The sequence below is a fragment of the Bemisia tabaci genome, chromosome 2 (assembly GCF_918797505.1).
Source record: "Bemisia tabaci chromosome 2, PGI_BMITA_v3".
Taxonomy (NCBI): Eukaryota; Metazoa; Arthropoda; class Insecta; order Hemiptera; family Aleyrodidae; genus Bemisia; species Bemisia tabaci.
The window spans coordinates 23,582,996-23,606,479 of record NC_092794.1 but is presented as its reverse complement, the minus strand read 5'-3'; the positions used below and the strand labels follow the sequence as shown (position 1 = coordinate 23,606,479).

Sequence of the window (23,484 nt, the reverse complement as noted above, 5' to 3'; positions counted from 1 at the left end):
TTTTGATCGGAATTTGACGGGAATTTGATCGTGTAACCAGGCCACTTCTCGCAATCCTGACCATGGCCCCGTTCTGAACGGTGTAACAGTTTTCAGACAAATATTTTCATCCGATCCGATTTTGGGAAGATTTTTTGTTGAGATGGCACGCACCGTTGCAGTGAATCCGTTTGCAATCTGGTTTCAATTTTCGAACAGTCAGCTCCGAGCGCCCGCCATTTTCCTGCCCTTGAACTCGTCATCGGCTTTCGGACACACGACTCCCCCAAATATTTACCAATGAATCCTCCACGCAAATTAGTAAATCAGTTCAAGCCGGAGCCTATCATGTCCATTCTCCGATAAGTCCCCAAACCTGAGTATTCTTACGGAAAACAAGGGTCATCAGAAAATGGACGTGTTAGGTTTTGGCATCGACCGGTCCAATGTTGCGCGGTTGTGCGATTAAATTCGCATAGGTACCGTGTTGTGGGAAATCGGGATCATTAGTGATTTGTGGATGGGCTACTTATATTGGACATGACGATTATTAAACGCCGAAGATGAATGTGTATCTCACTCGCAACGTTTGAAAATCTTCCGTTATGTTTGATTTTTTTTCAGAAAAAGTAATGAAAACGTTACCATTTTGTGTGATTCTTTCGAATGTTGTATGAAGAAATTCACCGAAAATGTATATGTGAGATTTTTTTCTGGAAGCCGAATTTACAGGTGCCACGTAAAAATTTGAGGAGCCTTGAAGATTGTTAATATAATGAAACGGGAAAGGAAGGAGCAATGAGCATGGGCGAAACATAATTGGAGGTTAAGTGCAAAGCGCGTGAGTGCAGTTTTTGAAAAAATTGAGATATTAATGATTTCAAGTAAAACTAGTCTCAATGCATATTCTGTGAAAAATTCGCTCCCAAATTCCAATTTTTAAACATCGAAAAGTTAGTTCGAACTTTCTTTCCGTCATAATGATCCATGCATGTTCGAAACTTCAAACACGTAATTCTCGAAATAGCAAGAACTGGCACTATGCGCCTTGTCCTCCAAGCCTCTCATTTTCAATAGCAGACATTGTTTAATAGCACTTGGCGTCCGTTGAAATCAGAGCGCTTTTTATACGGGAAGAAATGCTAGTTTTAAGCGCAACCTGGCAACTCTTCGCTGAAATCTTCCTTATTCTCACGGCTTTCTTATTGATTCGCCAAAATTTAAGATCATAGAAATTGTTCCGATGCCGGTGCAACCTTCATGTAGGCAGATGCGGACCTTGTCAGGAACGATCTTTACGCCCCTCCCCTTTTTATCGCTGAATCTTTGTTTTTCGAAGACCAGAAGAATTTTACGGGAGTGGAATTTTAGTTTCAGTCATCTCAGTTGCCTGAAATCCTCCGCCGTTGGAATCTTAGATCTCCTGGAATCTGCGTAACGTTGTCCGTGAATTTTGCGGTGAAATACCTCTCTTGAATCTAACGAAAAGAGGACAAATATTTTCTGTGGTTTTTTTTTATATATCAAAGTTGTTCTAAATTAGAAGTGTGCGTGTGTGAAAGCTTTCAAAGTGCAACATTTTGTCTTCAATTTTACTGTTTACGCCGATGATGGAAAATTTCACACTAGTTTTGCTCTCTTTCATAACTGCCCTATCAACATATTTACTGGCTGATCTTTGTATGAAAAGATGGAAACTCATACGGATGATTGATGCCATACCTGGGCCGACGGCTATAGTACCATTCTTGGGAAATTTCCGAATCACGTTCATGCCTAGGGAAAGTAAGTTTTGATTTTTTTGTGGAAAGAGACGTTAATTACTTGGTATCTTTTGCCGGACGTACCATATTGCACTGGAAAAAAAACCACATTGGATCTAGAGTCCAGACTGCTTAAAAACATCGACAAGAAAAAATACTCTTGATTCAATCAGATTTAAGCTTAAATCAAGAACCAAGCCTCTTAATTTGAGCGGATTTCCTTTTGATTTAAGCTTAAATCTGATTGAATCAAGAGTCCTTTTTCTTGTCAATGTTTTCAAGAGTCTGGACTCTAGATCCCGTGCGTGTTTTTTTTTCCAGTGTGCTTCATCGACTTTGCCGACTTTTCAATTGGCTAGCTCTGTATACGTATTTTAAGACTATACTGAAGACTAAACTTATTTTAAGACTATACTTTAAGACGCTGAAAGTTAAACCTCGAAACCCCTTTTCAAGAGAAAGTGCCTCCATATTCCAATTCACGGATAATACATTTGATACCACTATTTTGGCTCGAATGAACCCACTTTTGTCGATCCCATGAGCTTGAAGGCGAAAAACTATCTTATTTCTTGCTTAAGATGTGTCTACTCGCGGGGAAGGGGCTGCGGTGGGGAAGGACCGAAAATTAAGATGTACCGGTGTCCATTGTTGTTTTTACGAACATTTTATTTTAAAAACGTTAACAATGTGAAGCCGAATTGGTAGATAAATATTCGGGAGGTAAGTATCTCCCGATATCATTTCATTGTTTTTAAAAGGAAACCAACAAAAGTATCTCCTTCAAATATTCTGCTGATACTTTTGCACGAGTGAAGAAAATTCAAAAGATGATTTCAAAAAGAGCTGATGATTAGTTTTCTGAGAGATTGCTTCTTAGCAGACTGCTACGTAGGAATAAGATGTATACATCATAATTTCTACTGATCCAGCTATCATCAGCTTTCAGTCTTACTTTATTATATGCCATCAACTCGAGAGCAACCGCACAATAAAAGTCTATTATAACTTATTCTTTTAAGGACGGTAGAATCTGTATTACGTATTCTTCTTATTTGCAGGAATACCACTCCAGCTGGCAGAGTGGTATCAAAAATACGGCTCAATTTTTCGAGTGTGGGTATTTTTCGTACACGCTGTTGTTGTCTCAAAGGCTCAGTTTGCAGAGGTATGTCTCGTTATTTTAATGTTGTGTCTTAGCCTTACTTACGAACTTTTTTCATTTAGTCAAATGCAGGTACCTATTTTTACGGTGAAACTCCCAAAATACGTATCTCAGTTTGCGATGTTCAAACTTCCTGTCATTCTTAATTTTTTAAATGGAAAACTACCCAATGTCAATTTTCAAAACTTCTACGACTTTTCTTCTCTGTGTGGAGAAAATTCTGTGAAAACTGCGAGACATGTTTTTGAATTGTTCTCCTTTAAAAAGATAAAACAGGAGCGGCAATTTTTCAACATCGTAAACAAGATACGTGGTTTGGAAGTTTCACCGTCAACATGCCCTGGTAAAAATTGGCGATACGAGCTGCGTTTCAAAATACCATAGGAGTTCTTATAGCCGACTAAAGAAGGCTATTGAAAATCATATAGCTGGCTGTAGAAAGCGGAGCAAATCATATGGCCGGGCTATACGAAGCTATAAAAAAGTATACAGTCGGGCTATAGTTCCTATCGCCGGGCTTTACACTTTATCGCCATTGGCTATAAAATGCTATAAGAAATTGTGTAGAAATTCGTGTGCTTTGGAAATCATTAAGTTTGATACGGAACTACCTTAATATTTACAAAACACACATTATATTTTCCTTTAAAACATATTGTTTTTTCATCAATTAAAATGAGATGGTCCATACAGAGTGTGCAAACATTTCAAAATCATGAGTTGAAAAACGCTGACTCCGCGAGATTAAATATTAGAGCCTAACACAAAGCGGAGCGGCGACGCATTGGCGCCTACAAACGTAACAGGGATACTTCACGCATTGCGAAGCAACGCACTGGCGCCTACAAACCTAATAGGGATACTTCACGCATTGCGCGGCGACGCACTGGCGCCTACAAACCTAACAGGGATACTTCACGCATTGCGCAATGCGTGAAGTATCCCTGCTAGGTTTGTAGGCGCCAATGCGCGTTTCGCGCTCTCTGCCCGCCCGCCGCGCTGCAGCGTGCCACGGCGTCTGAAGCAACTATTTCACACCAGAGGTATTGCACAATATCATAAGAAATTGAAGGCGCTCCAACATATTAAGAATGACAGGCATCCTTCAAAAGTACGGAGCTTTCCTCGCAAAATAAATCAAGATACTACGGCACAAAAAGAGAGCGGTAGTCCAAAAACTAACTATGTCCTAGTATCCGTATTTAGTAAGGTTTAGCATAAATTTTATCGTTTGGCTGTTGCTTAATCGCCATCGGCTATAAAAGGCTATAAGAAATTGTACAGCCGGCTACAGAAGCTATTGGGAATCTTACAGCCGGCTTTAGGTCTATAGTATTTTGGAACACACATTCTACTGCCAATTTTTACCAGGGTGTTCCGTGCTGCAACTTCCAAAATGACTTTTTACCACTGAGGGTGTTTCGGAATTGCGAGAAACGTAAACTTCGGTTTTAAATTTAAATCTTGAGCGATTTTTAGCGTGGAGGTTAAATTGGCCTCAACCAATACTTAATAGCAGCAAATTGTAGGAGGTCGATCAGGACAATTTGTTGTGACCTTTAACGACGATTAATACTGGAGGCGATGAGAAAAAAAGCAATGATCAATGTGACCACGCGGCCTGAAAATGAAAATGATTATATAAATTTTATTTTTTCAAAATAATTTCTATTTAGTGCCTCAACTGTTTTTTAATAAAGAACAATTAAAAACTACTAAAGGAGTATATAAAACTACGCACGATTTCCAGGCTGAACAACAAACATTGGTTTACATGTTTTTATGTGTCAATAGTTTAATATGTTCATGTAAAAATTGACTATGACTTATGAGTATGTTTTACCTGTATTTTTGCAGAGCATATTTAACAATGGGAAACATATTGAAAAGTCTATATTCTATCGCCTCATGGAACCGTGGTTAGGATCTGGATTATTGACAAGCGAGGGTGAGTTATTTAAGACATCACAGTCCTGATCCTTTCTAGTTTAGTTCGTTCTGAATAAAATCACTGGAACCTCAGAGTGATGTTCACCGCGCGCCGGACAGTGGATCCGTGTCAATATGAGAGTTCGGACACAATTTGAAAACTGCGAAAGCTAACGTTTATACAAATTTTGAGGTTCTAAAAGTGGTTTCATTGGTTTCCTCGTAATTTTTTCTTTTGAAAGCATCCTTTTAAGTTTAAAATGTGACGAAATAAACACTAAAATTTGCAGTTATAGGCAAAAAAATTCAAGTCCGATCTGTCTAATTGACTCGATCCACTGTGTGCCGTTGGCTCCGCGCCGCGCCGCGCCGCGGCACGGGTGAAATGGTGCATGCCTGGACAGCCAAAACGCCTTCACCTCTATGTGTATGCAACACGGACATCCGCGGAACCCGAATAGTTGCATCTAGGCGTTATAGAGAATTTTGTTTAGTATCCATCGCATGCGACAAATTCAAAGAAAGATTCTGTTGAATCGTACGGAATTTGGAACAAAAACATTGACCACTGGTCTTTCGAGGTAATGAAATATGACAGGCGACTTGTGTATGTGTTCCTGCCCTCTGACTTCTAGTTGATTTCCGAGGTGCATGGGCGAAACTATAGCACAGTAAAGTCTGGTGAATGTATCAATGAAAATTATTTTATATTCTGCTCTTTCCTTCTTGAAATGTGTGCTGCGGCTACTCATGTTCATTTTCATGCAATCACCCTATAATTTTATTTCTGCTCAGGAAGAAAATGGCACTCGAGAAGGAAAATGATAACCCCAGCTTTTCACTTCACCATCTTGAGCGACTTCGTAGAAGTTTTTGTGAAAAATGCAGAAATTCTGGTTGAAAAGCTGGAAACGTGTGAAAAAATGGAAGAATTTGAAGTATCTGACATCATATCAGCAAATACTTTGGATAACGTATGTGGTAAGTGTTGGCTCTGAAATATTCAGCCATTTAAATTTGAGAACCAGCTGTTACTCAGCTTTTTACAAAATTCCAAAACTATACGAACAAATTAATACTAATAAACAAAGGTTTGACTCTAGGTCAGGTACTATGAATCTGATAGTGCAGCAATATAAAGATGTATTTTCATTGGACACAGGATTGAAATAGGTTGTGGCATCGTTATCGCGTGGATCCAAAAATATGTACCAGAGAATCCCTCTTATACATAGGGGTCACATCTAATTAATAGGATCTATTGAACTCAATCATCCAAAAACAATACCACGATCAGTTTAACTCACGCATTGTGTTTACTTATAGTTTTGTTTTTTTCTAGAGACTGCAATGGGACTTTCGATTAATGCGCAAATGAACTACGACGGCGATTACGTCAGAGCTATCAATTCGTAAGTATAACGACACCACTATTTTGAAAGTCACCTAGTTTTTACAACTATCCAAGAGATTAAAAGGAGATTAAATACTAGAAAATGTTTCCTTTTAAATTTCCGTGAAAAAAGCTCCGTGAAAATGTACACCATTCAATAGTATTTTCAACGATTTATACCTCTTAAACGATCCTTGAGATTTTTTACCTTGAAATTTTTCTCACGACATACCTACATTACGGAATCCTTGAAATTTTAAAATTTAAATATGTGAGAGGCATTTAAAGAGAAAGAAACGAGAAAAATTTTTAGATTTGATGAGTTTTTTCCCTAAAATATTGAAAATTCGTGAGCTATTTACGATAGATGGACACGATTCCGTCAACTGTCAAAATTTAACCATTTGCCTAGGCATTTGATAAATTGCCTAATTTGACTAATTGCCTGCTACACACTGGAAAAAAAAAACACATTGGATCTAGAGTCCAGACTCCTGAAAACATTGACAAGAAAAAATACTCTTGATTCAATCGGATTTTTGCTTGAATCAAAACGAAATCCGCTTAAATTAAGAGGCTTGGACCTGATTTAAGCTAGATTCTGATTGAATCAAGAGTACTTTTTCTTGTCGATGTTTTTAAGAAGCTGGACTCTAGATCTAATGTGTTTTTTTTTCCATTACAGATACATTCTATGCCCTTTTTTACCCACAGAGACAATAAATTCTCATGTATAGTGTATGTTTTATCGCTTAACTGACAATGTGATCTTTTACCGTACTTATCTATGTACGCCTTTAGCGTGAACCAGTTAATTCTAAAGAGGATACCACGAGCGTGGCTGTGGTGCGATTTTGTATTCAAGTACAGCCCGACTGGAAGAAAGTTCTACGAGAATCTGCGAATCATCCATTCTTTCACAACGAAGGTGAGGAACGCTTATTGAAATTTTAGATTTTGCCACCGAAAGGATTCGGTTGTGTGAACGACACTTTTCAGAGAGAGAAGTTTCAACATATCTTGATGAGATGCAATTTCAACGAAATTTCAACTGGCGGTCAACATAGTGATGGATAGAGTCGACTAATGCGTACATCAAGTTGAGATATCGCATGTCTCCGCTCTTATTTTGTTTTTTAAAAAGGAAAAGAAGTAAAAATTCTTGACATTTCCATGATAGTATCTTTCCCTAATTTAAGCTATTCACACAAAAAAATTTTGGTAGATATTTAGTTGATTTTTTTCTTTGCCTTCCTTTTTTCATTTTTTTGAAAAAATTGAGCTTGTATCGGAAGTTTGTGAACGCTGCAGTTGAGGTACGAAATTTTTCACCTCGGCAAACTATTAAATCAACGTGTTTCTCTTATGAACTATTTGACGATGGAACCACTGGAGTCATCAAATGTCGATATCAAAAGAAAAAAGCAGCGACTAGATCAGCTTATGATGAGGATAGCGCCTGCTCAACGCAACTATTCGACCCGGAAGGATGTCCGAGGTGCATACATAGAAAAATGAAGGCGCTCCGGCTATTCTGCTTAAGCAATAATATGCTCTACGTGCTTTCATGAGCTGAGAAGTTGAGGAATAAATTAGCCACTTTACGAATTTATAATTTTTTTCTGATTAGGTCATTCAAGAGAGACGAGAAAACTTTGCAGCCACGAGGGACGTAGCAGAGGATACGAACACAGACAAAGGTCAGCCGTTTTGACTGCGATTAAGTTTCCCAATTTCCTCTTTTTAGATGTATGTAAAAATGTTGAGCTTAGGCGACGCAGCCTGCCTCGTCAGAAAAAATTGCCAACTTGCAATAATTGCCACTGGTCAGTCTAGACTCGATTTCTGCTTTATTCCTTTCTTCCTGAAGAATGATTGATGATTGTTTTACAAGCGAGCTTTATCACCTGCAGACTTCATTTTCTGTTCATTTTGACCTCCCAACAGTACAAAAGTGTTATTCTGAAAATATGAGGAAGAGGTAACATAATTAGAATCTTGTAAAATATAAGATATTTTTTCGAGGAAAAAGTCTAGAATCTTGGAATGGAACTATATCATTTAAACTGTGAGCGCCAAGTTTGCAATTCATAATTCTCGTTCGAAGACTATTTTCGACGAGAGAAGTATTCAGAGATATTTCTTGGAATTGTAGGAAAATATGCTGGAATTTTTCGAGACTTTAATGGAAATTCTTTTGAAAATTAAACGACAATTTTTTGTATCAGGGTCAAAAAAGCAAGAAAATAAGGACGAGTCCATAATGTTTCCACGTGGAGTCCCATTTCCTTCAACTGACGATGTTATCAAAATTCAGTTCTCACTCTTTCTTGAGATTCTCATTGTCTTTTTGTCGAATTCAATCAGTCTCCAGTTTTATGATTTGCCTCATTTATGTCTTATTGTGCCTGCAGGAGATCGACGCAAAATGGCGTTTTTAGATTTGCTGCTCCATGCATCCCAGAACAGCGAAACACCTCTAACGGATGCCGATTTGAGGGAGGAGGTCGATACTTTCATGTTCGAGGTAGGTAAATGAGTTACTTAAACTGAACTTAAAGGCATTTCACGAATCTTTTCCTTTTGATTAAGTTGCGCTGGACACCTTTCCTTTCCTTTCCTTTTTTTTTCTTTTTCTCTCTCTCTCTTTTCTTTTTTTGTTAGGTTTGAACACAAATTTTGCTGGTCGAAAAACACGCAGATGGACATCATTTCCTCACGAAAGGACATAACTGCATTTCAATGTTGCCAAATTTTCGACCCGCGCAAAGGTCATTATTATCGGAATAATTTTGAGAGTTCCGAAGAGAAAATGTCACTAATTTTTCTTCTGATCTCGGGCGAAACTCAAACAAATTTTCAACAAAACTTATGCAGGTTTATTCTCGTAAAAAATGTAATTTTTTAAGTCAATTTCGCAATCATGGAATGGAGTTACGTTCTTTTGGGCGCGAAACGACGATTTGTAGAATGAGGCATAATATTGTCCTACAGATCAGCAGAACAATTGGCTGCTCATGCAGAGGTCCTGGGCGTTTTCTCATAATGCGAATTCTGAGCTTCTAGAGAGTATATGGAGAGAATTTTCTCTGCGTCTATCGTTCCTCTGCCAAAGAAAATGTTCAACCGCATTTCTTTCACAACCTCAAAATTTTTGTCCGTTAAAGTAATACAGTGGCTGCGCCGAATCAGCAGCGTGAATTTGAGCCCGATGGGCGCAGCAATTGATTTTTTTCGCTTTTCCAGCAAATAAGAGAGCAACATTAGATAAACTTATACATCATTAAAATGTATTCTATGAGACGGTTCCTATCAACTTTCCTTTGTCCATCTATTTCGAATTAGCGGCAAAAATTTTCTGCCTTTTGTGACTATCCTTGCATCAGTGACGAGACACCCAGCTAGGCTTAGAAATGTGACGTTTAGAATCAATTTAAAGGCCAATTAAAAAGTTTCAACCGTCAAAATACGGATCCATCATTTACGCGTCTGACTGATGCAATTACCTCCTTCTCCTCAAAAAATAAAAAAGTAATACTCGAAAGTTCAATCACGTGATTTAGTTAGAACGGCAGCATATTCTTGGGTATTTCCGCTTCCGGAAGTTAGCATTCAGTGGCGAGGCATAAATGATCGAATTTCGATATTTTCCTATCTGAAACTATGGTGAAGAATCGATTATGAAGGTGTTCGTTGCGAACACCCTGTCTATCGATCATTTTTCATGGGTTTCATGGTAGATTCATCGATATATCGTCAAGTACACCACGTCACTGTTATAGCATTCACCGCATGGTGTGCGTGAAACTAAAGGAATGTAATTGCACGTCTTTAAACTGAGAGGATCTGTCTTCAGCGATGAATTTCAAGAACATCGTAACTCCGTATTCTGGGGGCTCAGGAGGTACGCGCTATTTCATACTGCTCCATGTAAATAGATACCCTCTGTTTAACGACGTTCAATTCATGAATTGACGATTTTGATCCGACGCGGAAAACTGCTCGCACTGCGAACAGTTGCACCAAATGATCTCCGTCTTTCAACAAAGTTTTATCCCTTAACGATAATTGGTCAGACGACGACGGAGTATGGGAAGCTGAACAATAACAGCGGATCTTCGAAGGGTTTTCGTTGGAGTTACGCCGTGGTTATGTCCATTTGAATGCATGTGAAACAATCGATATTTATCGAAAGTAGAATCGAGTATTTATACTGATTTCAATGAGTCATCAACTTGCGATAATCGCCACTATCGCGAGGTAGTGGCGTGGGAGCTGAGTTGCCACCTTTGGAATTTTGCAAATGAAAGTTCATTTCTTGGAGTTGCTTCATTCCATAAATAAGAGGGCATTTAAGTATACCTAACCACTGTTAGGTATACTTTATTCCATTTAAACCTATGGTAAAGAATCGATTATTAAGGTGTTCGCTGCAAACACCCTGTTTATCGATCCTTTTCCATGGGTTTAAATGCCATAACAATCGATAGATCGCAATTCATGCCACGCCACTGATACCTAAATGGGACCGGTCCACAGTGGATCGAGTCAATTCGAGTGGTCGGACCTAACATATTTGACTAAAACTGAGAATTTTGATGTTTATTTCGTCACATTTTAAATTTTAAGAGGTGCTCGTAGAAGAAAGTTTCACGAAAAAGCCAATGGAACAACTTTTAGAACCTCAAAATTTTGTATAAACGGAGTTTTAAGCTCTTAAAGTTTCCAAATTTTGTCAGATCTCTCCTATTGATCGATCCACTGTGCGGTCACCGAAAAAAACGGTAGCACGTACGCGAATTTTTCCAGAGAGCAATTTTTATCAGATTGGTCTAAAAATTAAAATGTAAGTTCCCAAGGGGGATGCTATTTAGTATGCCGTAGCCCACAGCACCTATATCTAGGGAGAGAGTGGAACCTGTGGGGTACATTTCGACGGTAAGACTTTCAAACCACGTATCTTGTTTGCAGTGTTTTACAATCTCCGCGTCCATTTTATTTCTTGTAAAAGAAAACAAATCGACACCAATCCGTGAAGTTTTCACAGAATTTTCTTCGCACATAGAAGAAATACCACGGAAGTGTTTAAGAATTAATGTTGGGATATTTTTCATTTAAAATGAAGTATGACAGGAAGTCTACAACGTCGCAAACCGGGAAACGTGGATTGGGAGTTTCACCGACGCTTTGTGATTGATTCGGATATGTATTGCAACACGTTGAAATAAGTTGCAATTTTTTCGCATTTCAAATTGCCTCACTTTCTCAAACAATGAACTTATTGGCGGGAAAGTTGCCTTTGATAAAAAGTTTGAACGCGAACTCTTTTACACAAAAGTTTGGTTAATACCCAAGCTTTCGGTCGACTCTGGGGTTACCCAGTCTCACTTTTGTTTTCTGCGCTAAATTCACTGCATATGTACCATTGTCAACACAAAATTTGCGTTTGTTTGTGTTTCACTTTTTATTTTAACCAAAAGTAACACAAGAATGCAAATTAACCAGTGTAGCACGGCGCACTAAAACGTAGGTTTGATTTTATTCTAAGATTTTGGAAGATGATTTTTGGTAGGAACATTCTTCCATGCGATGACCCAGAGACTGCCAATTTGATTTTTCTAAAATATTCTCCGTATATCGCTGAAAATTTAGATTTTGTCGATCGTGCCCGGAATTTATCCCGCACCTTCAGAGTCGGATACAGCATTTCGGCAACACCGGATTCTTTCCATTTAAACCTATGTTAAATAATCGATTCTTGTCGGAGCACCTGGCCCTCCAAGAATCGATACATTTCCATAGGTTTAAATGGAGGGAATCCGGTGTTGCCACATTGCTGGATCCGCCAATGCGCCCCTTCCTCTACACTGCGTGATACCGAAGAGAGCAGTAAGTGTCAAATTTTCGAAATCGAGTTTCCTTCAAAATTCGTCTAAACTCTTTTAGATGAAATCACTGAAATTGCTAAAATAGCGAAATTCATTTTAATTGTATAAAAACGAGACATATGAGAAAGTCGTAAGTGCGCAAAAAATGACGAAGTCTTAGGCAAGACAGCAGCAAGTGACAATATTCCTCCAGATAGCCAATGAAAACAGTGCTTTCAAGTAAAGTGCCGCCCTCTTCTGACAATTTCTAACCTGAATATATGTTTGTTGTGAGTCCAAAACGCAACCACGAAAGCATGCAGAAGATAGCACTTACGGCTGTCTTACCTAATAATAGCCTAGCATGAAAATAAAAATACCCTTTTTATGTAAGTGAAATAAAATCAGTCGATTTTTAGTCATCTGAACGATTTTTAGGAGTCTCTCGGACGATTAGTGGCATTTGACAAAGAACGGAGGCTTCTTTCAATAAAATTTTCCGGTCAGAAGCTTCTGAATCCGTTTTATCAAAACTTCATTTTTGTACTTACTGCTCTCTTCGCTTCCGCTAGAGCCGGAACGCACCTCCAGTTATGAATAAACGAAAGGAAAAGTTGAGGGGTCCGACGCATTTTTTGGGGCGGGTCATCGCTCACCGGATCTCAAGGAACCTTGTCACGCGCGAGTATCCACAGTCAGAGAGACTCACACGTGGCCGTTATGTTTATAATGTTTCCCTTAATGGTCGGTCTGGGATAAAAAGAAACCCAAACTTCCTGTACATCCCGAGTCCTTTGAGGGAGAAGCGAGAAGTGTTTGACTTCGTAACAGGGATAAGTTGACGCAAAAGCTCCCGCGCCGAGCAAAAACCACCCAAGTCCAACGATAAATCAAATGCAGTTACGTGGTTATGAGACGGTGTAGCGCACGCGGAGGGAAGGGACATTCTGCCGGCTTCTTAAGTCGGAGGGAATGACGGGAGGAATGCTGAGGTGCTGAGGAAAAACGCCGTAGGAACCTTCATGCGTTGCCAAATTTCATTTGATAAAACACGAATTTCTTGCTGAACTTATGCATTTTTCCCCTCTAATTTTGCAGACAATTTTGCTCGCAATTTTAACTAAAGCTGCAGAAAAGTTTAAAAGAATATATTCATAAATTTTCTGAATAATAAACATTTTATCGAAGGAAATTTGGCAACGCTCGAATTTGCGTACGGCGTTCTTCCTCAGCACGGCAGAATGCGATTCATTCGTATTCGAAGGAATCGTCACCCTCCCCTCTGAAAGGAAATAAGTATACATTCACTCGCGGCAGGAGTTAAGTCCTTTCTCCAGGCGGGGTTTCCGTCGAGGCGCGCCGAGGAAGAAAATCAAGGGATGGTTGTAATTGAAATCTTCCAGTCGGTGAATAGTTGCGAGTTGACCAAAGCGGAGTGTCTTTCACCGAGGATTGTTGCGCGATGAGATTCGGATTTCGCGGAAACGAAGCCATCGAGCCCTTTGTTGGAAGCTCGAGAATAGAAATTTTAATTATGGACGTGACTTTGGCTCAAATCGCGGAATCCCCGACCCCGACTTCTCGTTCCTCGGAAACTTCCCTCCTTTGCATTAAGCGCGTATCTCCGTCTCCAGATGAGCCGCGGGAATCATTAGGTCACGGGTATTTCAGAGCTCATCTCAAATTTCAGTTACGATTTTTTGTCAAAAAAGCGACGGGAAGAGTATCAAAATGACTGCGGAATTACTTCAGGCCTGAGTGCGCCGGAATCGTCCCTTCTGTTGACTTTTTTTCAGCTTCCCAGTAATATCTACCCTCCCCCGATCAGGTGTCCGCAAGAAAGAAGGCGAGGAGGCGCACTTAATGAATCTCAGGATTAGACGATGGATCTCCTACACCTCGGAGTTTTATCCGAGACAACAATGCTGTCTTCTTTCTTCCCCGTGACATCGGTACAATTTCCAATAAAGTACTCATATTTCTCACTTATTTTAGGAAAAACGTATGTAACAGTAGTTTTCATATTCAGATCGGGGTCGGATTTAGGGGGTGGCCACATTTGGTTCCCTACGTTTTTTCTTGTTCTTCACATTTTGTTTTTTCTACTAAGTTTGGTTTTCCTTTCTGAGTGTCTTTCATCTTTTTGGGTTGGTTTAATTTTAATAGTAAGTCCTTTTCTCATTTAGTTCCTTTGGGAACTTCTCTAATTATAATTTCTTTTATAGTAGTGATAAACTACCCCTATTAGAGGATTGATTCGGCCCTGATCTTTAAGAATTCGGTTGGTGTCTAATATAATTTCGGGTCATTTATTAATAATTCTCTTAGGAAATTGTGGTTTTCATATATTTTTGGTTCAGTTGGCCCAAGACGGCAAATTTAGGGTGCGGCAAGTTTTGCAAATTTTTTTTTTTAAAACATAGGTATAAAAAAAAACTAATTCAGAAAAAAGATACAGCAAAATATACAAATACAACGCAGAATCTCTCATTTCTTGAGATAATAGTAATTTCTAATTTTTTCGTCTTTCGGTGATACAAGAGGCAGCACCTTTAATTAGTCGAGTTCAGAAAGAAACCAATCACACAGTTTGGCTTAGAGCGGCGCGGCGCATAGAGAGCAATGATGATGTGGACTTGAGATGAAAAGAAGAAGCCCTCGGCGGAGCGGTCGGCATGTACTATATATTAGCGCCTACAAGACTGCATGAATACTTCACGCATTGCGTCAAACACAGTGCGGTCAGTAGCGGTCGACGTGAAACGCATAGCGCCTACAGGACTGTATGAATACTTCACGCATTGCGCCAAACACAGTCCGTTCAGCAGTGGTCGGCGGGAAACGCATGGCGCCTACTAGACTGTAGGAATACTTCACGCATTGCGCCAAACACAGTGCGGTCAGCGCGGCGGCGGAAGTTAAAATTATCCAACCAAATTTATGTGTGCTCTTTCATAATTTTTTCGTTTATTTCTTACAAATGTAAGGCCTCGTCCACACAGAGATAGGTTTACGAAACTTAACTTTCGCCCGCAGTTCCGTGAACTTTTGCTAGTAGTGTTGACAGGGCTTTCGCAAAAAATGTGTCCAACACAAGTAAACGCATCTTATGCACCCCTCCTCCTCCGGCACGTTTACTTGATGATTTTGATGGAAGTTTTCTCTTCCTGCAGACGGATGGTGCCGGCTACGTTTTTTTATATAATCGAGCCAGTTGCGTCATTCTTTTAGCACCCTCTAGAAGTGTCTGGAATCAAATTGCAATGCATTTTTTTAATTTTTATTTTAATTTTGTGTAGTTCTTTTTACATCATAAGAGAAGTGTCTTACTTATTGAACCCCTCTCTTCGTTGTTTGCTACTCCTTGAGTCGATTCCCTCATTACCTAACTTGGCTACAGAGAGGATTTGAATAATGACAGTTGTTAAGGCCAATCTGGTCTGAAGCAGCCACCACTCTACTTTATCTTCAAAGCCTCTTGTTACCTTGAAAGGAATGACTCTTGGTTAGAATTGACCAGCGGCACCGCTCAATATTTGGACGTATTTCTGCCAAACGAAACTATGTGCATTAGGAAGACATGAGCCCTGAGACTCATACGACCACATGCTTAACAAAGCTCACGTCATAATGCACACAGTTCCGTTTGGCAGAAATACGTGCATTTTTCGTGTTTTACCAAGACGAGTGATTGAAACTCCTTGAGTCTAGATCATTCAAATATGCATTTGTTCAAGGTCAATTTACCCCGCTCATATGGAAATTTTGAGGGAATTTCTCGATTAAATCTCCTCAAAATCCACTTTTTCCGTATCTGTTACAGGGGTATGACACCACTGCATCGGCTCTTGTATGGGCTCTATTTCGCTTGGGAACTCACCAAAATTGTCAGGTAACTCATGTTTAATGGTTTAAATATGATGATTTCGCTTTAGATTTTGTAAGTGCTCTTCGATTACTAACGGTATTATTGGTTTTAGTAGAAATAGTAACCACCCTATATGTCGCAAACCAAGTGTGACGTCTCTCCATTGCAGTGTTTCGAAATTTCCACTCTTATTTTATTTTTTTAAAGAGAAACAAACCAACATTACAGATCGAAATTTATACCGTATACTCAGCTAAGAGAGAAGAAATACAGGAAGTTTTCAAGAAACTAGGCTGATTACTGATCATATTACTGATGGGGAATAAAATATGACAGAAAGTCTGCAACATCGCAAACGAAGATACGTGGCTTTGCAGTTTGTTTATCAATATGTTTTAAACTTGATGCCGATTTCAGTTTTGTTTACACTGGGAAAAAACTCCGGCCGTGGGAGCCGTTTTTACGGGCTATGTAGACGGTACCGTCCGCCGTCCGTGTTCCGGGTGCAGCAGCCGGAGCCGTCGAAGCTAAGGCTCCAGCACCCGGAACTTTCGGACTCTGAGCCTGGAACGTTCTGGGCGCAGCAGCCGGAGCAGTCAAAGCTAAGGCTCCAGCACCCGGAACTTTCGGAGTCTGAGCCCGGAACGTTCTGGGCGCAGCAGCCGGAGCAGTCAAAGCTAAGGCTCCAGCATCCGGAACTTTCGGCCTCTGAGTCCGGAATGGACCGTATATGTTTACATAGTCCGTAACTTTTTTCAGGGTAAGGTTAATGAGACACACACGTATCAAGTGGCGATTCTTGGCAGTTGGCAACACTGTTTTTTCTCCATTTAAATGTATGTAAAACAATCGATTCTTAGTGATGCAGCTTGCCTCACCTAGAATCGATAATTTCAATGGATTTAGAGGGAGGAAAAACAGTGTTACCGACTCGCAAAATCGCCGCTGCCATAATCTTCCGCCGGCCTTCCCAAATATCTTATTTTCTGCATAACGTTGCGAGCAATCTTGTGCAAATAAATACATTTTGAAGTTAAACTTTGCAACGTTGCATTGTAATTAAGTCTTTTTGGCTCTGACTCCGTCGGCGTTCACTCTGCCAAGTGTCCGGTGGTCGATTGGTTTTGCAGTTTACCGCACAGACGTAAAGTGCTTTTCGAGCACTTGCGCACACATATTTCCGCCTCGTCTCCATGTCAGATTTTTGCAAAACGGACTTTCAATGCACGGATCTTTCTGATTGTATAGGAACGCTGCGCTGAGGAGTTGAGAGAGATATTCGAGGGTTCCAAAAGAGCACCGTCCATGAAAGACCTTTCGCGCATGAAGTACTTGGAACAATTTATCAAAGAAGTTCTACGCCACTATCCGAGTGTTCCTTTCATCGGTCGAAAACTGGGCTCGGACACTCTCCTGGGTAAGGCATTATTACGGTGTAATAACTATTTGAAAAATAATGCATTTTATAATAAAAGATATTTTAAAAATATGTGGGATTTAAATGAAATGAGGGAGTGCCAACTCTCTGGATGGTTGTGGGAGGATCGAGCACTGTGACGGTAGGTGTCGCAAAGCGCCAGAGAGTACTGTAAAATCGACTATTATGTATGGAATTATGGATAACAATTTTACCGATTTTTAGATTTCTAAGGACCCCATATTCAGCTCCTCATACTAAGCGTATGATTCTGGATTTCTGGCATATTTAAGGCTCGCCGCGAAGTCTAATACCTGGGCTGATCAAAATGGATCCTATGGATCACTATAAAAGTGCTCTAACTTAACCGAATCGCTCAAGGGGCAGCTTAATTGGGCGGAAGAACAGCATGCGACAAAAAATCTTCAAATATATGTAGATACGTATTGCTGCTCGGTGGATTTGTTCTGGCCTACCCCGGAGATTGAAGGCAAAATAGAAATGTGTTGTACCTCTGCACTTCCCTTCTTATCAATACTGCTTCCTCTGGACGCAAACGGAAAACGACACTCCTGCCGTGCTAATAAGAACACCGTATGAGCCTTCAGACGTTGCCAAATTTCCTTGAATAAATTACGAATTTTCAGGGAAATCTGTGAGCATTTTCTTCTAATTTGCCATAGAATTTTATTCGTTTTTAGATCTAAATTATCTGGACATTTTGAGAGAAAATATTCATAACTCCCTTCAAAAATAAATATTTCATCGGAGAAAATGTGGCAACACTCGAATGCTCTTACGGCGTTTTTCCTTAGCACGGTTGACTAGCTTTCTATTCAGGAAATTACATCATAATGTTATGTCATTTTGTTGTTGTTTCCTATCTCTTGTAAACCATTGATAACTCGACCGAGAACACTTCTCCCGAATTGCATGACATGTCTTAACATATTTCCTTGTTATTGACGTATAAAAGCTTCTTAATGGCAATATGGATGTTCGACTAGGAGAATATTTGATACCATCCGGGACGAATGTTGGTATCGACATCTATCATTTGCACCGGGACGAGGAGCAATTTCCGAATCCGGATGAGTTCAATCCGGATCATTTTTCCGCTGAAAACATCCGCACTCGGCATCCGTATGCATTCATTCCTTTCAGCGCCGGGCCCCGCAACTGCATAGGTAAGCACTTTATGTTTTTGCCGAATAATTCGATCGGACGGGTATTCGATAGTGGTTTGTTGTAGAGTCCCTCACAGTGTCATAAACGGGAATGAGGATTATCAGCAATCGCTAAGATTATAAACTGGAATGGACTGGGGAATGGAGATGTTGTATGTGTGAGGAATTTGCGATTTGACTGTTGATTCCTATGTAAAAGTTCGCGGGAAACACGATGGTACCCCTGGTTTCCTCTGAAATCAACTTTCAAGCTCAAAAAAAGCGCTCAAGTTGAGGCCAAAATGGAGGGGATATCCCACCCTACCCTGAGAGTCCACCTCTACATCAAGACAAACTCTCCATGCAAAGATAGGGAGCAAATACATTGACAGGGCTGTCACTATATTGGGGGACTCCAAAACTGAAAATACGGCAACCCTGCTAATGTATTTGCTCCCTATCTTTGCATGGAGAGTTGGTCTTGATGTAGAGGTGGACTCTCAGGATAGCGTGGGATATTCCCTCCATTTTGGCCTCAACTTGAGAGCTTTTTTTGAGCTTGGGAGTTAATTTCAGAGAAAACCAGTGGCCACATCGTGTTTCTCGCGAACTTTTACACAAGAATCGTTAGTCAAATCGCAAATTCCTCACAATGCAACATCTCCATTGGGGGTACGGCAAGCATCCATTTTTCCAGCTGATGATAGTTCATTCCATATGCAAGCATATATCCATATACATATATTTGTAACTACACCAATTTGTGCCTAGCACTAGCGTCCAGCGAAAAACATCAGAACTGTATGGAAACCTGCGAATGTCATTTCGTCACCTCCTGGCCAAAGAATCACAAGCGCCATGCGACGTTTCAAAATTTATACTGCAGTTTCATTTTTTTACAGAGAAATCGTGGTTGAATCTTTTTGAAAAATTTCACAGAATTTTATCGGCAGTACAAAGTAAGTTAAGTAAAATTTTCGGACAGCTTCGTTAAACAACTTCTTTATAAAAAAATAAAATGGCGACGGAATTTAAACGTCGTATGGTGCTTGTGATTCTTTGGCCGGGAGGTGACGATATGTAAAATTCTCGTTTCCGCAATAGCTGGCGACTTCGCGGCCGAAGTTGCACCTTCATCTCACGAGAACGCATACAGTCATACACGTCCGAGAAGCGAATCGATTCGATGCGCTGTCCAGGCCAGGGGAGTTGGAATCAGTCATCAAACACGTAATCATTCGTGAGCAACACGATTATGCTGCTTGTTTTTTCCGGAGCCCACTCTTAAGAAAATAAAAGTTCTTTAAATTTAGCCAATGATAAAACTACCAGTGGAGCATTCTTACGCGAAGGGAATATCCATTAACAGAATGTCAATTCTATCTCACACGCATGCAGAAATAGTTGAATTCCTTAGAAAAGTTACCATGACCAGTGGCGAGGGGTGAATGATCGACCATCGATATTAACCCGTTTGAAGCTATGGTAAAGAATCGATTATTAAGGTGTTCGTTGCGAACACCCTGTATATCGATCCTTTTCCATAAGCTTAAATGTCAGATCAATCGATACATCGCAATGCACGCCACGCCACTGATCATGACGTGGGTTGGAAATCACTGTCTCTACATTTGCAATCCAGACAAAAGGGTTCACTAGACATTAAAATAGACTCTGTGGTAGAACTGAGGCATAAAAGCTCTTTTGAAGAACTTTTTTAAAAGTTGAGAGTTAATTTTACAAAACCATTGGTGCCGTGTTGTTCTGAGATTGTTACATAAACCAGAACTTAAAAAATGTAAACTTAAATCTCAACCTTTAATTTTACGATTGAAAAATCGAAAATGCCCGCTGCGAACAAGAACTCCATTCCAGAAGAAAATATGTTTATTGAAGCGATGATTTTACCGACACTTCAGTGTGTTTTGATTGAATTTAAGTGTAATGTTCATGACTTTCCTATTTGTGAGAAGGTCCCTTTGAACAAAGAATATACATTTTAAACGGAGAAACCACGGAGCCAAATGAAAGCTGCATGGTTCCCTCTTGTTGATGCCGTATCATCACGCCGCCACCGTCTAAATGGGACTCGTTTTTAAAAATCAAAAGGGGGCGAAGGATACAAAAGAACAAGGGAAACAAGTTTTCAGATTGCAAAATATTGGCATGCTTGTAGTTTTTCATAGGAGCGGAACAAGTTTGTCCCTTCTGCTGAACGTACAATCTATCATGACTTTACACAAGAGTGATTAGATACAGCAACTGAGTCGGCCTTCAATTTAGTGCCTATGCAATTTTGACTACTTCCGAGTCGAAATAGTTGTATCATGCCCCTTGATCGCTCGATTCAAAATTCGGCCATACAGGATCCAGATGTGCACGTTGTGCCATCGATCATACTCCACGATGAAAGTTGGAAAACGCATATTTTGATCGCCGCGTTACAAAATCTACTTAATTTTTTATTTTAAGGAGAAATTCAGGATACTCTCTCGCATTCTTCATGAAAAATCCGTAGTATTGTAAGATATAATGCTTAATAGTTTTCTGTGAGAACTTGCAAGGTGACAAGAAATCTGCAACTTTGCAAATGAAGGTATGTATTTTTTTACTTCCCTCATGACTTCGTATCTTCTTTGCAGGTCAAAAGTTCGCCTACCTCCAAATGAAAGTGACTCTCTCGACAATACTGAGGAACTTCATCATCGAGACAACGATGAAACCAGAGGACATCCGAATTACTTTCGAGTTAATTTTGAGATTTGAGCCAGATATAAAAATCAAAATCAGAAAAAGGGATGCGTCTTTGTAAATAATATTCCGTCCAATTCCGTTCGGCGTGCAGACGCGAGTACTGACATTTTTCCCGCTCATGTGTGCTACGTAAAAACGTCGCATAAGCATTCGAATGTTGCCAAATTTCCTCCCAGAAACTATATATTTTTGAAAAAAGTTATGTATATATTTCCTTGAGATTTTCAGTCTGCTCAGATCTAATTACGAACGAAATCCTTTGAAAAATCGGAGGAAAAATATTCACATATTTTCCCGAAAATTCGTGATTTGTCGACGGAAATTTGGCAACACTCGATGGCTTATACGGCGCATTCTTACTTAGCGAGGCAGCATTACCTTGATGTAGTGAAGCAGTGAAGCTTACTGCTGTGTACTGTGTACGGTCACTTACTCGTTCTCTTTTTTCATACAAAAAAATTAGGAGCTCAAGGAATGGAAGTTTATAACAGATTGTCTGTATGATTCTTTCCTTTGATTGATTCTGAAACATTTAACTTGCTTTCGACATGAGTTAAATGATCTTTCCGAGAGAAATTAGAAAGTAAATCAATCCTAAGTCACTTTTTTCTCTTGTGCATAAAAAATTAGCGAATGGTTCCATACTTTTAGTGGTATACGAAAACCACCTTCTGACTGGGAGCTCAGTAGTTAATCGTGCATTGTAGAATTTGTGCAACAGAACTGTATATTTTACCGTTAATAAATAAAAAATAAAAATTTGTAAATACTTTTTTCCCCGAACCATCCTCATTGATCTTACTTATTTTTCCGTCAGAAGAGTTTTGTAAGACTTTTGTCAATTTTCTCAGTATTAAAGTTTCATTACGAATTATGCTTTAAGTTATGACTGAGTTATGACTTTCCACTTCATTTTTAACCTGTTAACTAATTTAAGGGGCTTGGAGGACAACATGCATAAGTGCAATTTTTTCTATTTCGAGAAATACGTGTTTGAAGTTTTGAAATTGCATGCGGATCCTTGTGACGAAAAGAAATTTCAAACTGACATTTTGATGCTTAAAAATTGGAATTTAGGAGCGAATTTTTCACAGAATTTGCATTAAGACCACTTTTACTTGAAATGATTAATATCTCAAATTTTTTTTATAAAAAAAGACTGCACGGTGCCTTGTCCTCCAAGCCTCTCATTTAAAGTTAAACTTGCCGTGTTAATGCAGCAGAATGATACAATTTACTAGATTTGTTCTAGGCATTCTATTATTTTCTCATTAAAAAAAACAATGGAATATGTTTGTTCGTAGATTTTTCAATTTAAAATGCCAATTTATGGCACAAAATAATTTATGTAAATTTTAACCTCCTAAAAATTTAAAAGGATATCTAATCAAGCACTTTTTCAACTGCTGACTTTGACTTAAAACCCCCTGCACTGAAAAATAGTTACGGGCTGTATTGACATATAGCCCGTGCGTTCCAGGCTCAGAGGCCGAAAATTCCGGGTGCTGGAGCTGTCGCTTCGACTGCTCCGGGTGCCACACCCGGAACTCTCGGCCTCTGAGCCTCGAATGCGAACGATATGTCTACGGTATGTCCGGAGTTTTTTTTCCAGCGTGTAAAAGCAAAGTGCGAGCAAAGACATTGCAACAGAGCAATGCAGTTTCAGTGCTTCGGTATAAAAGGGAGGACAAAATGGGCTTGGCGTGATCAATATGAGAGGATCTACTTTCATTTGTCTCGGGATAAAGTCTGCCCGTACCTCAGCTCATTGAGCATTCGACTACAGATTTTAATATCACAGATTGGTATCTCAGATGCGCTGCGCTGCGGCAGCGGGTGGGTTTCAACAAGTTCAAACTTTCATCTCATGTCGGAATTAAAATACGGCGCGCGGTTAAATTAGTGGCCTGAGTCACGCTTTGAATGCCTTCACAGTGCTTTTACAAGGGGAAAAAGAGATGAAGGCCAATGGCGAATGGTGTTCGATCGTCACCCACCCATTTAGAGGCTATGGACGCCAGCAGGCCCAGCCGTGACGTCATGATCGGGTAAACAAATTTACTTTTTTGGATTTCACGTTTTGCCGACAGCCAGTGCCAAATAGCACCCCGGGCCCTTTTTGCGGACTCTTTTTCTTTTTGCGAGCATAGGCGGACATCTTAACCCCCCCCCCCCAAAAAAAA

The 23,484-nt window shown here is 39.7% G+C and overlaps 1 protein-coding gene across 1 annotated transcript; it reads left to right on the top strand.

Moving 5' to 3' along the window:
* The first annotated feature begins 1,304 nt into the window (after nucleotides 1-1,304).
* On the top strand, nucleotides 1,305-22,073 carry LOC109043718 (cytochrome P450 4C1). Its single transcript, XM_019061013.2, has 12 exons — nucleotides 1,305-1,764; nucleotides 2,804-2,910; nucleotides 4,765-4,855; nucleotides 5,632-5,817; nucleotides 6,179-6,248; nucleotides 7,031-7,157; nucleotides 7,860-7,929; nucleotides 8,644-8,756; nucleotides 15,920-15,988; nucleotides 17,213-17,381; nucleotides 18,389-18,568; nucleotides 21,190-22,073. The coding sequence occupies exons 1-12, from the start codon at nucleotides 1,587-1,589 to the stop codon at nucleotides 21,357-21,359; spliced, it is 1,530 nt and encodes a 509-aa protein (XP_018916558.2). The 5' UTR covers nucleotides 1,305-1,586; the 3' UTR covers nucleotides 21,360-22,073.
* The last annotated feature ends 1,411 nt before the right edge of the window (nucleotides 22,074-23,484 follow it).